The sequence below is a fragment of the Natator depressus genome, chromosome 3 (genome assembly GCF_965152275.1).
Source record: "Natator depressus isolate rNatDep1 chromosome 3, rNatDep2.hap1, whole genome shotgun sequence".
NCBI lineage: Eukaryota > Metazoa > Chordata > Testudines > Cheloniidae > Natator > Natator depressus.
Window position 1 is genome coordinate 162,697,472 of NC_134236.1, and position 17,134 is coordinate 162,714,605.

The 17,134-nt window shown below is 38.6% G+C and overlaps 1 protein-coding gene across 1 annotated transcript in view; it reads right to left on the minus strand.

Annotated features, from left to right (window-relative positions):
- IARS2 (isoleucyl-tRNA synthetase 2, mitochondrial) overlaps positions 1-17,134 on the minus strand; it is a 52,802-nt gene that overhangs the window by 2,073 nt on the left and 33,595 nt on the right. The window contains exons 15-21 of the mRNA XM_074949233.1: positions 9,482-9,590; positions 6,224-6,326; positions 4,375-4,500; positions 3,739-3,870; positions 2,081-2,187; positions 917-1,062; positions 471-661 (exon numbers count right to left, since the gene is read on the minus strand). Of these exons, the coding sequence (XP_074805334.1) occupies positions 471-661; positions 917-1,062; positions 2,081-2,187; positions 3,739-3,870; positions 4,375-4,500; positions 6,224-6,326; positions 9,482-9,590 (914 nt within the window). The remainder of the gene's footprint in view (positions 1-470; positions 662-916; positions 1,063-2,080; positions 2,188-3,738; positions 3,871-4,374; positions 4,501-6,223; positions 6,327-9,481; positions 9,591-17,134) is intronic.

A 17,134-nucleotide genomic window follows, 5' to 3' on the forward strand; every position in this document is an offset into this window, starting at 1 on the left:
CAGAGGGAAGATTTGAACCCAGGTATCCCATCCCATCCTAGGTGAATGCACTAACCAGGAGGGAACGCAGGCACCGGTCTCCACTTTTTGCAAGAAAGGGTTGACCTGACACAGGTGCCTAACTCCAGGAGAGGGCTACCAACTGTGAATCCCAAGTGGTGATTGGCATCTAACTCCCTTTGAGGGCAGGGCTCAGGTCACCCCTTCTCCTTAGTATTTCCTAAGGCTAGCTTAGTCTTGCTGTCTTCTAAGCCACCTAACTCTCCCCGTGCATTGAATAGAGCACTGGGCTCCTGATTTGGGGCTGTGGATTCCACTAGACCTCAGGACACCTCATTGTTAAGCACTGTAACCCTGACTCCAAGTCACCTACAGAGATCTAGCCCTAAGTGCTCAGGTAGATTAGCAGAAGTTATTTTTTCTAGAATGTTAACAGGTGGGGTAGGTGGGTGGGTGTTTTTTGTTTTTACCTCCATTAACTCAAAGAGCAGCCCCGGGTCAATTACAATGACGACTTCATACTCCAAAGCATTCTTGCCAGCAATGGATCCAAGGAAAGAGTCTCTCATCGCACATACAGCCTCCACCACTTCCTCTAGGCCAGGTTTCTTCCACATGGAGCTTGTGTTAATCCAGCCAGAACGGAAAACACTCTCTGACTCTTGAAATAAAAACAAACATGTTCAATGCATTGGAGTTCGTGCTGTCTACTGCTCCCTTTCCATAAAGCTGTCCTGCAGCTGATTTCTTATTTTTATTTGATCTAAACAAAGGATGACGACGACCTTTTGATTGCAAAGTTAAAAAAATACAGATTTTTAAACAAATGCAAATTTTTGTCCATAGTTACTGTTCTAGTACAAATTCTCTGAAATGTTAGTGTCTGGTTTTTGTGATGGAGTTATACAAGCCTTACCTTTCTTGTATGGGAGGTCCTGGAAAACCTCCTCTGCCAGATGAGGAAGGATTGGTGCAAACGATCGCACCACTACATCCAAAGCCTCAGCTAAGGCTGTTTGACATGAACGACGTTTAGGATCTTTTTCTTCTTCACAGTAAAGCCTGTGATTCACAAGAGGAGAGAGTTTGTGAAGTTGCTTTTAGTAAGGAGAGAGAGAGTTCAGCCAGATAAAAGATTTGCACTAAAATCAGTCTTATTTAGGTGTTTCAATATAGACTTAAGGGCCTAACTTTAAGCCATCATTTGTTTTTCAAAATCTGCATGTAGATTACACTGTGTTCTGCCTTTACCACAGTTATGGGTTTCACATAATTGTTTAAAGAGGTTTCATGTGTCTGCTTTGCATTTTTAACTGGCTTTAGTAAGCCAAAAGTTCTTTGTTTAGGAGGGATGATACCTGGCAGAAAGCTTCAGTGTTTTGGGTCCCCAGCAGAGAGGACCCACACCCAGCCTCTGGACTGGCGTAAAAGGTCTTGAAGAAAGCAAAACTCATCCCTTAAAGGAAATTTTTTATTGGAGAAATTTGAGACGAAGAATCAGGAAATGTGAAACTCTGTCCTGGAAAACTTGGGACAGAGGTAGCAAAAGCTTCTACTGGAAAATCTATGACCTTCTAGTTCTTGCATAATAAATACCAGCTTGCACTCCAACAGCTTTCTTTACAAAGCCTGTTAAGTCTACTTCTGAATCTGTAAGTTCTCCAATTAAAGAGAGTATTAGCAAAGAATGACATGTGTATCCCCTCTAGAAAAACTAAGCAATTCAATTAAGAGCCAGTAACACAAAAGGCCTATTGGGGCTAAATCTATACTATCTGGTATCCCTTCCAGTTACGTTTGAAAGAAAACAGGAATTGCTGAAATACAGATCTTGAGAAGATGGGTTCAATACTACTGGATACTATAAATCACCCTCTAGCTGCTAACCAAAATTCATTAAAAATAAATTATATTTTGCCACAAGTATTGGTTTTCAGGGTAGGCTGGGAAGGAGATGTACTTCAATCACTATTTATATTATCTCCTTATGAGAGTTCCACAGCCAGTCTCAAACCAGGTCCCTTCAAAACATAATAAAAAGCAAGGAGTTGCCTTAGTGAAGGCAGGAATGAATGCCTACCTGTCTTTGATTATGCTGAAGTAAAAGTTGGACAAATCTCTCGTGTGGAATGCTTGCAACAAACGAATAACTTTGCCATAATCGTATTCCTTGTACGCTTCTGTAACCTGGGGAACAGAGCGAGGAGAGAGATGACAGCAGCACATTCAATTACTATCACACTGGACAGAAATGCAGGTCACGATGAGCCTGGGAACATTTTCTTTTGAAGAAAGTAGAGGAAAGTGCGGAGTATGAGAAAGGTAAGGAGCCTGGGAGAGCATCTTTCTGGGCTCTTCTGAGGAAAAAGCCTGATAATTCATCGTTCATATGAATTAGACACTGAATTTGCGACAATGGGAATAGAGAAATCATTCGAAAACACAGAATCAAACATCCCTCTCTAAGGGACGGCAAAGAGAAATAAGATCTGAAGAAATCCTGTTTCCATGCTAGTATATCTGGTAAAAAAGATTAAGTGAAGAGAAATCCAAAAAGCATGCTAGGTATAGCAACTACTGTTCAGCCAGGTATTTCCAGTACTCCCCTCTCTGCTTAGCAGGTTTTAGGAGACAGCCTTCTGATTTCTTTCATAACTCGAGTCTGCAGAATGCATTTCTGGCTCAATTATCCTAGATGTGTTTGGTAAGCTAGGTCCTGAACTTGCTGAAATTCAGCCTGGTTCATCTAACCAGCTCTGCGAAGGTATGTCCACCCTCTCACCACTTGTACATTGCCGAAGCATCTTTGCTAATTAAAATAAAATAACCCAATTTGTCTCAAGATTTTGAACAAAAAACTTGTATTTGATTCATATTTATAAAGTGAACATTTCATAACCTCCACATTTCCTAGGTGACTGAAAGCCAAGTGATTCTGCGATAGCTACTCCAATCTTGAACACAAACACAGCATCTGGAGCGTCAAGAGGAAATGTTAGCTACACAGGTCACATACGCTAAAAGTGCTCTCAATTGCACTCAAATATATTGACCAAAAAAAAGTATTAGAGGTGGCTGTATACCCGCCTCTAATTGGACCAATTTGAGGCCTCTGATGGTAGGTTCACATAAAGCAAAGTTTAACATGAGCATTTAGGACTCATATTGACATTTTTTAAACCTTTCAAAAAGCCATAAGTTGCCCAGAAGAGAGGCAGGCCCCATTAGCGATCACCTGAAGGGTCCCATTCTGCCCTCAGATACATAGCCTTTACTCTCATTGACTTTAGTGGAAGTTGCAGGCATGTGTCAGAGAGCAAATTTAGCCTTTAGTTTTTCAAAATAGACTATATGGCTACATGAAGATTAAAGCTCTTCTACATACATACAATGAAAACATTTTTACGAGCTATCTCGGTGTACTGTATAATACAGATGCATGCCAAGTGCAGTCTAGAGTGAGTTTTCTTCTTGCCAAAAATTGGCATTTATAATGGAAAGCATTCAGTTTTATATACAGTATGCTACACAGTTATTTCCTTATCACAAATTTAAGGTAGATCTTCATTTTGCTCCATTATTGGAAAAGTTCACTGTTTAAATTTTTCTCTTCAAAATAATGCAAACACACTTAGAAGCATTTTCCCCAGAGACATGATATTCCCAATTTAAATTAAATCACTAACAACCCACCTTGTATAACAAAGTACACAGTAGATTAACATAATTCACCCTCACCTTCTTAGCATAATCCTGTAGTAAGTGTAGCATGTACTGGTCTATTACATACATCTCTGAACTGGGGATGGAGTCAGTTTCTGGACTGAAGTCAGCCATGTTTCCCAACATAAAGCGTAGCGTATTCCGAAGCTAGCAATAAACCATTCAGAAGTGTTAAATGAAACCGTTTCATCAGAATGAAGAATAAACAAGACACACGAGAGATTTCCATTCTGTCAATTTAAATTTAAATAAAATAAAAAGCTCAACCATTTTTCTAATTGATGATTCCAAATCATTACAAAATACAATATCTGTCCCACAAGGATCATAACAGAAGAGTTGTGAATAAACAGGTTATATACAAACAACAGTAGCTAAAGGCAGGCAAGCTAAAGAACACATTTTTATTTTCCCTAAAATATATTACTACTTGACCAGCATATCACAAAAGAGAGCAATAATAATTATGTGCTTGGGAAAAAACACCTTTCATTTTCAGCTAAAAGAAAAGCTCACATGCACTCCATTGCGACAAATTTCAAAGTCAGCGGTCAACTTTGGTTTCACAATGGATTCTACTCTGTAAATATAAAACCAAAGGTGAAGAGGATGTGTTCTCTTAAAATCAAATGCATTACATTCACTTCTCACCTTGTTTATATCGTCTTTTGCAGCACTAAGTACAGCTGGTCCAATCAGCACCTCAGTAAAAACATTTGATTCTGCCACCCACCAGCGAAGGACATCAGCACCATACGGAGGCTCCTTACTGTGATCCTGTTCATCGACAAAAACGCAAAGCTCTTTTCAATGCTACTTATTTGCAATTTAAGAGACTGCAAACACATTTTAAAACCAATGTAGTAAGATTCCAGGGACATCATCATGTTTGTATTTGTGCCCAAAAAATCTGTCTACAAATAATTCTAACTAAAATGTACACTCTGGAATTTAGATACCCATCCTTTGTTTTTACTCTATCTGTTGATATAGCAGTACTGTAATACAAGCTCACAGCAGTTACAGCCTCCCTCTACCTCTCCTTCCAAAATCTATTGGAGGCACAGAGCTAGCTTCAGCAGCAGCTAATCCAGGCCTCCTCCTTCTGGAATCATACTGAGTGGGGTGTACCACCCCATCTAACCCCCCCCAGATCTTGGCATTTGGAGTGCGTAGTGAAAGAGACAAATTTTCTCTTCCCTCCCCCTACCATCTGACAATCAGGGTGAACAGAGAACCGGTACACAAGTGTAGAAAGGTTTTTCTAAAAATTAATTTAACAGAGATGGGGCTCAAACTCTCCACTTGCTTATGTGCTGAATCCCCTGCCATTGTCAACGGATGGCACCACCGCAAACATCGCTAGCCATGCCCCTCCAGCAGGTCTCCCATTGAGCGAGAAATGGTCCCAGACTTAAAGCTAGCATCACAGCTGTACTGTGATTTTAATTATTTCCTTTCTTCAGTATAAGGAAGTGCCTATCGATCACCACACAACCTAATAAATAGCTGAAGAGCGGCTTTACTATATTACATTATTTAGAAAGCCACATTAATTCACTTGTTTCCCAACCAATTTGATATCTAGTTAGAAAACGATTACTTTGTGGCTCTATCCTGAGCACACCTCAAAGAACAACTCCCCACTGCCACCCGCTCTATGGATTACTCCAATATATTTGATGTCTAGAAAAACGGTATGGTTCTAACTAATAAAACAGAAGAGACAGTATAAATATGAATGCCTTTAAATCATTTTTAGCTTCAGACTCTATACCACATTCTCTTTGAAGTTGGAAGATCATTCCCCCCCCCCCCGCCCTTGATTTTTTGACACAAAAAGAGAAAAGTGTTTATCAAATCATGTCAGGAAAGCCTACCAAGGACCTGTCATTCTATGCCAAAGTTTCACATAATTCTGAAGAGACCCCCAAAAAGAATCACCAGTAAAAGCAAGGACTAGCAAAACTCGGTTTCAGAGGATTTATTTTCAGTATAACCTCTCTGAATGTAGAATGAAACTAAAAGTTTCCAGATCAAGAAGCCTAGTCAATGGCCTCACATTACATGCCTATTAGTATGCAAATGATGCCATGACTGTTGTACTGCAAAGACATCTCTCTGCAGTACACATCCAGTTCAGCATCTTTAAAAAAAAAAAAAAAATTAGAACAACATCTCTCTAGAGCTTAGAACTGAACTGTATCTTCAACATAATTGTTACAGCCCCTCTCCATTCCCTATCACCACAGAACAGTCATATTCAATAGAATTAATCTTAAATGTATTGCAGCTTGAACACTTCAAAGTTGAGAAACAATTCAAGGTTTTAATTTCAGCTCAGAGTTCAGTATATCCAAGTTTATTATACAGCAGCTTTCCCAATATTCTGCCATAAAGCAGTTGCACAGGGAAATGTTACACAACAACATGACTGCAATTCTTGGTCACGAAAAAATGTAACTAGAAATGCCATGACACAATGCGTATCGTTTCTTACTTGGCCTCCATTGATTACTACGTCAGGATCAACCACGTTGCCAATAGATTTAGACATCTTCTCTCCTTTTTCACCAAGAGTAAATCCATGAACTACTAGAGTCCTAAGGAAAACCAAACAAAACCCAAACAGGTCAATATTACTTAAAAATAAATTAAGTCTTAGGATGTGTATCTTTTTAGTGTGGCAGTCTTGTCTTTCCAGAAGTAAACTCTAACCAAAAAAATCTTCAATCCAAAATGAAATCTATTGAGTTCTGAAACTTATTTCTATAGAAGAGCAGAATCACAATCTCCAACAGTCTTCCTAATTGTACAAAACCACTGATCTTAATAGACTAAATCAGTGGTGGGCAACCTGTGGCCTGTCAGGGTAATCCGCTGGTGGGCCGCCAGACAGTTTGTTTACATTTGCACCACCGCCCGCAGCTCCCAGTGGTTCCCGGCCAATGGGAGCTGCAGGAAGTGGCGGCCAGCATGTCCCTGCAGCCTGCGCCGCTTCCCGCAGTTCCCATTGGCCGGGAACAGCGAACCACGGCCACTGGGAGCTGTGGGCAGCTGTGCAAATGTAAACAAATTGGCAGCCCACCAGCGGATTACCCTGACAGGCCGTGTACGGCCGTGAGCCACAGGTTGCCCACCACTGGACTAAATCTAACAGACTAAGGGTGAAATCTTGGTTTCACTGAAGTCAATGGCAGTTTTCCCAGATTATATCTATAGATACGTATTTTATATCTATCCGTATCTATCTACACACACACACACACACAAATAAATAAAACACATGCACATGCGCAATATATGTTTTATAACATTCATTTTTCCATATGGCCAAAATAGACATTTATATTCAGTGCATACGCATTTGCTCATTTAAGTTGTTTATAAAAATCCAAGTAGTATTATGTATACCTCCTTACTGAAAAAGTAACATTCAATAAACTGAGTATTTCCCAATGCAATCAATTCAATAACCCAAATTACTGCCTCTATTCACTGTTCTCTTTGCAACCAGAGGATCTAAAAACATTGTTTTAAATGAAAGCTTAAGTTATTTGACCACTTTTTACTAGGGCTGTCAATTAATCACAGTTAACTGAAGTGATTAACTCAAAACAAAATTAACTCAATTAAAAAAATTAATCGTGATTAATTGCAGTTTTAATCACACTGTTAAACAACAATAGAATACCAATTTCAATTTATCATAAATATTTTTGGATTTTTTTCTACATTGTCAAATATACTGATTTCAATTACAACAGAATACAAAGTGTACAGTGCTCACTTTATATTAACTTTTTATTACAAATATTTGGACTGAAAAAAAGAAAATAGAAATAGTATTTCTCAATTCACCTCATACAAGTACTGTAGTGCACTCTCTTTATCATGAAAGTGCAATTTACAAATGTTGATTTTTTTTTTTTTTTTTTAACATAACTGCACTCAAAACCAACAATGTAAAACTTCAGCGCCTACAAGTCCACTCAGTCCTACTTCTTGTTCAGCCAATCGCTAAGACAAACAAGTTTGCTTACATTGACGGGAGATAATTCTGTCTGCTTCTTATTTACAATGTCACCTGAAAGTGAGAACAGGTGTTCACATGGCACTTTTGTAGCCAGTGTTGCAAGGTATTTACGTACCAGATATGCTGAACATTTGTGTGCTGCTTCAGCCATTCCAGAGGACATGCTTCCATGCAGATGACACTCATTTAAAACATTTAATGAAATTTGTGACTGAACTCCTTGGGGGAGAATTGTATGTCTCCTGCTCTGTGATTTTACCTACATTCTACCATATATTTCATGTTATAGCAGTCTCGGATGCTGACTCAGCACGTTGTTCGATTTACGAACACTTTCACTGCAGATCTGACAAAACACAAATAAGGTTCAAATGTGAGATTTCTAAAGATAGCTATGGCACTCGACCCAAGGTGTAAGAATCTGAAGTGCCTTCCATAATCTGAGAGGGACAAGGTGTGGAGCATGCTTTCAGAAGTCTTAAAAAAGCAACACTCTGATGTGGAAACTATAGAACTCGAACCACCATAAAAGAAAATCAACTTTCTGCTCGTGGCATCTGACTCAGATGATGAAAATGAACACGTATCAGTCCACATTGCTTTAGATAGTCATCGAGCATGGACGCATGTCCTCTGCAATGGCGGTCGAAGCATGAAGGGGCATACAAATGTTTAGAATATCTGGCATGTAAATACCTTGCAATGCCAGCTACAACAGTGCCATGCAACTGCCTGTTCTCACTTTCAGGTGACATTATAAATAAGAAGTGGGCAGGATTATCTCCCGTCAATGTAAACGAACTTGTTTGTCTTAGCGATTGGCTGAACAAGAAGTAGGACTGAGTGGACTTGTAGGTGCTGAAGTTTTACATTGTTTTATTTTTGAGTGCAGTTATGTAAAAAAAAATTGATATTTGTAAATTGCACTTTCACGATAGAGATTGCACTACAGTACATGTATGAGGTGAACTGAGAAATACTATTTCTTTTGTTCATCTTTTTTTACAGTCTAAATATTTGTAATAAAAAAATTAATATAAAGTGAGCACTGTGCACTTTGTATTCTGTGTTGTAAATGAAATCAACATTTGAAAATGTAGAAAGCATCCAAAAATATTTATAATAAATGCTATTCTATTATTGTTTAACAGTGCAATTAAAACTGCAATTAATTGCAATTTTTTAAATCGTTTGACAGCCCTAATTTTTACCCTTAGGTAAACAGCTTTGCCACTCATGTTAAATTCAAGATTCAAAAACACAGGGACACACTACTTAGTCATCACCCCCTGCTGTTCAATTTATAGTCAGTGTGAGCTGCCATAATATGTCCCATATTAAGGTAAGACACTGATCTAGGCAGTGTAAGGGGGTGGCAAGAATGGGTGATGCCAAGGGTAACTGGTGACACCTGAACACACAATGAGCTATAACCTGAGTGAATGAGATAGATGAACACAGAAAGCTGTGGGAACAGTGAAGGAAAGCATCCATTTAAACTCAGAGTGGGAAAAACAAGTTCAACAGAAGATAACATGTACTGTGATATAAACCTCTGAGGAAACCTTTAGAATAAAAAGTGTATGGCTGTCACCTGAAGATTCAGTAATGGCTTTCTTTCCTTTTTGTGGAGAAAGGGTTGTTCATATTCTCTATTCAAATTACCATACTCCCATTATATAAAAGCTCAATAAATGGCCACGTTGCAGACCAAGCACTTACTTATAAGGGGCTTTTTTTCTTGTTGCCACACTAGTTAAGAGAGAGGACTGAAACCAGCCTCCCAATTGGTCTTTTCCTTCCAAGTATAAATCCGCCCTTTGATCTGCACCTTAAAACAAAAATATGTCATCAGCTGATTTTTTTTTTAAAAAAAATAATCTCAGTTTATATTAGATTCCTAAATACTTGTGGTAGGTTCATGGTAAAATGAAGTAATCGGAAGAAAAATATTAACGTGTTGTAGTAGACATATCTGTAAATGGTTATAGAACACTATGCTTTTGTTCTGTGAACCAAGAACTTGTTTATTTACTACTGTAAAAAAGTACACAATGAATTGTTGAAAACAATACAAGTTAACAGGCTAATATCCCCAATTACTCAAGCAGCTGACAGACAAAATAGGTGGTCATTAAATGCTGAGAATCGCTGAACTCTAAGAATTTGTCTGCAACAAACAAGCTTACTTTCCCATATAGGCCTCTAACAAAGTAATACTGAATTATGAAAATACAGACTATTATAATATTGCCTAGTTTGCACTTGGTGCATTTCATATTAGGAGCTCAAGGCACTTTACAAATATTAATTAATGATAAAACTGTAGGTTTCAATATAAACAACGAACAAACTGATTCATAGCTTGGTACGCAATTGTGCTGCCAACCGTACAAGTCATGGGAACCCAGAAGTCTGTGAAGTTACACGGGTACTCAAAAGGGAGGGAGGCAAGAATTGGTGGTTATCCCACAGTTGGAAATTTTTCCTGATTTTTAGCCAAAATCTTCTTTTAATCAGTTTCATTCAATAGCTCCTTTTATCCTCGCCCTTGAACCACCTGAGACTATTCCTCTCTTTCTCCCTGGCGTTTACAGCCTTTATCTATTTGTTTAGCTTAATGGAAGTTTCGATATTCAGATCCATCCTGTAATAAAAAATAGTTCAACATTACAAAGGTCAAGGATATTCAGCCACTGCTAACTAAGGTGTATGGGTGGAGGTTATGTTTTTCTATCGCATTAATTTATTCCTTCATATAAATCAAAGATCTAGTTAGAAAGCACAATAAAAATATTAATCTTTGCAACAAGAGACTGCAAAATATGCATAAAGACAAAATAAGCACAATGATAATTGTAGTGAGTAAGCAGGCCAGAAAAAGGATGTTTTAACGCAAGAACAGCAATAACTTTGGCATCTATTACTGATTTACCGTACATAAGGTATTTTTCTCTGGCAAGTCAACTGCAAGAATTGAAATTTTCTAGCAATGTAGGGCAAGTAAAGAAAAGAAATTTTCTTTTAATAAGGGGACTCAAATCTAGATGACTGAAGAACCTAAACAAACAGTCTATAAATATCCAAATTAATCTATTAGTGTTGGTCTTTGTTGTCTGGTAGAAAGCAGATATAATGGTATGTCTACACGGACAGCGGGCCCTGGTAAATATAGTTTACATTGTTTATGAATTCTTGATTATGATGTGTCTGTAGAAATAGCAGTACTCTGAGCCTATATTTCAGATTAATTAAATAATTTATAATCTATTGTCTAAATCTATTGGGTAGTTCTCATCTCAATTGTAATGAAAAAAGCAAAGTAGTAGTGACTTTGTGTCAACTTTAATTAGAACAGCATGTAAATTTCTTAGCGATGTGCAAAATTATGTGACGGTCCTGAAGAGTTTTCAGTTGTTTTTGAAATTAATTAGTTACAGGGCACAGGTCATTAAGGAGTGTATTACAGTTTATGATCCATTTTGGTAGGGATTTCAAGACTCTGTATCTTTGATCTTATAGACTTTAGCCTCTAGATTAAAATGCATTATACTTGAATGCCAACAACAATTAGCCAAGTTTTATTTTAAATCTTCTGGTCAGCACAAAAAGTTAAAAAGCATAGATAGGCATTCTGTAAAATAATCACATTCATTCAGTTAAACATTAACAAGGGAGATAGAGAAAGAATTATGGTGCTGAAAGTTAAATTCTTCTCTTGCACTGGGGGTTAGGGTTTGATCCAAAGCCTATGGAAGTCAATGAGAGCCTTTTCCATTGACTTCATCAGGCCCTATTCCATGATACCACAAAAACTCATGTGCTTAAGTAGTGCCACTGAATTCAACAAGTTTAAATAAATTATTCACTTAATCTGAAACACAGGTGCAAAGAGTCATGCTATTTTCAGAGGCAAAAATTCTCAGCATTAAAAATGAGCAAGTAGGTTAGCTATCTTTGCAGATGTATCACTATACACCATTTTCTCTATTCACTTGGATTAAATGTAAGTTTGTGCATGTGTCTTTGTGGAAACAGGACCTTACGATGTAAATGGTCTAAGTTTTGACACAAGAACGTGTCCATTCTACAGTTAAGATATTAAGAGATGCCAAGTCTTTTTTCAATGCTATGATCATCAGTAGAGAAATGGAAAAATGTTCTCACATTAGATTTATAAAAATGGACTGTTAATTCAATGACCGATGCAGATGCTTGATCAGGAGTACTAAAAAAGAGACCAGACAATCAGACGGCTAACAAACTGAGTGAGATCTTGTAATACAACACAGCAGCAGAAAAAGGCAATGTAGTTCTCCAGTGCATGTGCAGGAGCATCACATCCCAAACCAAGAGGACAACAGTTCTGATCTGACATTGGTGGAATTGCATCCAAGATATCACATAATTTTGGGCATATTTTTTTTTTTTTACAAGATGTAGATTTTTTTGGTTACTCTTCTCTGTTTTGAATTTATAGGAATTAAATGGTGAGGAAAGATTAAGTCAAACTAGATGTTTATATCTTAACTAAATGACCTCCTAAACATGTGTCTGAGAAACACACAATACTACCAGTTCAGCATCTGAAAGATGAAACTCCCAAATTGGAAATTAATTATTCAACGCAACTCAAAGGGATATGACTAGGGAATAAAATGGATGAAGTTGGGGAAAAAATTATGCTATGAGATTGTGAGGTGGGGGAAAAACCAAACAAAAATACCCAGTGAAGTCTACTCAAGCCAAATAAAGCTAGATTGGGCAAAACAAGTTGTACCTTATAGTCCCGCAACAACAGTGGGGATGGACAAAATGATAATACATCTTTTCCTACTCTAATGTCTACGATGTAACTGGAACCAAGTCTGTTACTTCTAATGTGGTAGTTTAGAAATTTAAACAGTCAGGAAAACACATGCTTAACGCATGACAGAAAGGTACTCGGATACTATGGTGATGAGTATGATATACACAGCATAGAACAAACTGTACCAAAGCAAAGCCATTTCCATTACAATTTGTGCATGAATTAACCTGAATAGAATGCACAAGCCACCCTCTTCCTTGTTCCCACCCAAGTGGTTGTAGTAAATATGCGGAGGGGACTTAAACAAAACCTGCAGACGGAGAAAAAATGGCTTTAAGCCATTTCCCAATAAACAACAAATAAATGACCTACCAGTATTTTTATTTCAATTTATTTATAGCACCTGCCCAAAAGCCACCATTTAATGCCAAGCTGTATATTATTTGTAACAACAATATTTATTATTTATCCAGTACAGCATTTGGTAGCTGGTTTTATGAGAAACTGCCTCTCTCCCCTGAAATACATGTTACAGCTGTCAGCTGAGATGTTTCAGCTAACAGCCTCCTTAAATAGAAATGAGGCAACTGGTAAGTTGCTCTCCATCAAGGGATCCTCTGATTTGGAATCTGCTGCTCTTAACCTGTCTGCTACAGGTGTTAATCTTCCCTCCCCCACCCGCCCCCAAATGCACACTGCAGAGGATCAGCTACCGTATATCAATATGGTGAGCAGTTTAGTACTTATTTCTGTTGTGGAGGATTTTTATTTTTAGTGACTGTAAAGCAGAGGGTCAGAACAGCCTCTTGAGGGTGAAAGAATGAATTCTTTGATTGCTGTACATAAAATATCACCTTCCCATCCCTCAATTCCAGAACAGGTACGTGTAGAAACTCTCTTTTAATTTGTTCGTTGGGAAAGAGTGGTGCCTTTGACTAATCTCGGGTTGGCAGAGGGAGCAAATAGCACTTACTGGTTTTAAGTGGCACAATTTATAAACTCTGCATGGGTCTGATGCAAACGGCCAAGACTGGAAGTGGGGGGAGGGGGGGGGGAGCCATCTTTGAAAAGCTAGTGTCCCTGTGCAGTTTGCTAGGGACTCCAGTCACTGAACAATTCTTTAAATACATTTAAAAACCTAAGGCTGCAAGACTTATTTTTTTCAAAACTCGACGAATCTCACTTCATCAAAGAACCATCACACACATCCCATACATGTTGAATTTAAAATCTGAATATGTGCATATCAGGTAGAACAACATTATTTGCTCAGAAACAGCTAATCCAATCATATTAGAAGTGCAGTGAAAAGTCTTGTGTAAATAGGAACCCCAAACCTATCCACCATCACTGCCAAAACTAGCTGTTTAACTGGGATTCCTTGTTGCTCAGAAATTCTGATTGTTTAGTAATCAGTTGTATCATTTTTTGTTACGTGTTTGCAGAAGCATCAGCGGTTCATTTCCATTAACTGAGCTAACAGCAACAGAATGAAACGTTTGGGTCATTATCACATATTAAACCCTGAAGTGAATATGTATTGACTTGAATTTTACCTGCATTTATTGTCCTTTGTTAGGACCTTAGCCATGTATATCTTTTAGTAATCACAAGACAATACAAACTGCAAGAACCTTTGTGAGAATTGTTGCGGTCGCTGAACTTTTGTAGGAAAAATAAACGGTACTTTTACATATATATGGCACACTATCTTTTGTAAGCCAGTATGCCATCATGAATTTGGCAACAGGAGGCTCCGCTCGCTGCTGTGATATTTCTAAAAAACAAAAAGGTTGCTCAAGAAATATCTTGGAAAAAGAAATCTCTGTGCATTACCTTTCACAGTAAAATTGCTTTGTGTAGAAACATGGGAAGTTAGTGACTGTTTCTGAAAGGGAAACCACATAAATGTAAATATTTACATTGCATTTTATAATATTCAAGATAAAGTTGTTTAATTTCTCCACTGCTGAAAGCCTTGTCCATAAAGACAGATGTTCCTTGCAATACATTAAACCATCCTTTACACATAAAGCCACTGATTCAATATTCTCTTTTTTTTTTTGCAAAACATTTAGCTGCCGCAGAAGTCTGTAGCCTCAAATGATAACACATACAACAAAAAAGTAGTGTATTTTTAAATTTTTAAACTTGGTTTTCTTCCCTTATGTACAGAACAATTATAACTAATGTGCATTTTTTTTTTTTTTTGGTCTTCAATGACTTACTCATAAGTTTAAATATATGGACATGCTTAAATACCTTGCTGAATTAGGCCCATGAGATTAACTGTTTTAAAAGGCAGATTTAAAAGTTTCTTCTTGCTTCAAGAGGACTTTTACATGATCTATTCTTGACCAGCCATGCTATTCTTTTTTGTTTTCATAGAGAGGTGGTATGCTACTGCATAACCAAGGCTGCAACTGAGTTTCCATTATTATAAGCTTTATGTTAGCCACACACTAAAATCCACAAAAAAATGTTAGCCTCAAAGTTGGCTGGTTAGGGGCAAAGATAGAATTTTTCTACCAAATAAAGTCAACTGGGCAGAGATCCTGAATTACAACACCCTAAATTAGAGGGGTTCAGAATTCAAAATATATTTCATTTTAATTTGAGCTACTTTCTAGCCAAGAAAAAAAAATAATCAAAAACCACCTCCCCCGCCCCACAGGGGGAGCAAGTAGAGAATGGAGGTTGCTCACCTGTAACTGGAAATTCTTTGAGATATGTGGTTCTTATCTGTATTCCACATATGGGTAAAATGTGCACCATGTGCCTGAAATGGGAGATTTTAGCAAGTAGTGTCCCTTGGTCCACAAACCATGCTATTTTTCCTCCTCGTGCTCCAGAACCAAGGGTACAAAAGGTGGTGCAGACCTACACCTCTTCAGTTCCTCTTCTTACCATGAATCAAATAAGATCTGAAGCAGTGGGGAAGGAGGGTGGAATATAGACAGGGACCCACACATCTCAAAGAACTTCCACTTACAGCTGAGTAACCTTCATTTGCCTTCAAGTGCTGGTTCCTGTATGTATTCTCCACATATGGGTGATGGGTAAGCAGTATTCAAACAGGAAGGAGGTGTGAAGATGCAGTTGGTATGAATGTCTGTGATACAGCTGTCCCCAGAGCTGCATTTGCAGAAGAGACCTGGACTAAGGCATAATGCTTCGTGAAGGTGTGGATGGCTACCTGACAAAGTCCAGTATAGGTACTTTTCAAAGAGATGGTGTTGAGTTTGCCTGTGTTCTCGCAGAGTGGGTCCTCACCCTATCTGGGGGAGGAATACGTGCCAAGTGATAACAGAGAATGATGTATCCAGAGATCCCCTTAGAGACTCTCTGGGCAGATAACGCTTGTTCACTCAATTGCTCTGTTATAGCAACAAACAGTCTCAGTTATTTCTTAATGGGATTCGTTCTTTGCAGATAAAAGGCCTGGGCCTGTCTGATGTCAAGGAAGTGCAATCTCTTTTGTTTGCTGGAAGCATAATGTTTTGGAAAGAATACGTGTAAGTGAATAGGTTCGTTCAAGTAAAACTCTGCAATTACCTTGGGGATGAATTCTGGGTAGACATAAAGGGAAACTTTTTCCTCTATGAAATACATAGGCGCCGACTCTGTGGGTGCTCCAGGGCTGGAGCACCCACGGGGAAAAATTAGTGGGTGCTCTGCACCCACCGGCAGCCAAGCTCCCATCCAAATACCAGGGCATGAGATGAAGGCAGCCTGAGTTGGGACATCTGATCCTACCATTCTCCTAAGTTAACAGATTTGGAGAGAGATGGATACTGATGGGAGGATGGGATGACATTCACAGGAAATCCAGAAACCAAAACTGTCTTGGCCACTTGGATGCAATGAGGATGACCCTAGCCCTGTCGTGGCATATTTTCTGCAGAGGTAGCAGGGGGATCGGCAGGACTGAATGAGTAGAAGGAATGCATTGTGAGCTAGACAGACTGCTCTTTGTTCTAGTAAGTTTGTATGTTTCCTGGCCCGCTGAGGAGTCAAAATACCCTGTGCACTGTGACGGTCTATGTGGGTTCCTCATTATATGAGGGATGCATACATGATAATGGTCGCATCAGGTATGGGTGTAAGGAAAGGCACTCTCCCATGCACTTGTTCTGGGTTCATCCCACAAACAAGAGAAGCTGTTACCCTGGCAGAAACTGTTAGCCTTGTATTCCTGTTGTGTCTGTCTGGTGAATAAATAGACCAGAGCCAGGCCTGCAAGCAACAGAGGTGGAGCCTGGAAAATGGTTTTATGTAAGTAAATGAGGCCACGTGGCCCAGCAAGGAAAGACAGACCTTGACTGTAGCCCAAGGTCTGAGGTAACTTGTCTTAACAAGTTGTTCATGGCTTGGAATCTTTCAATAAGGAGGTAGGCCTTTGCTGCAGTAGTGCCTAGGGCCGCTTCTATAAAGTTTATGGTCTTTGTGGGAGTCCAAGTGGACTTTTCTTTGTTGATGCAGATTCCCAAGGAAGACAGCAGACACAATAGGAACAGGGCTGTTGCCTGGACCGCCTTGCTGGATCTGCCCATCAGGAGCCAGTT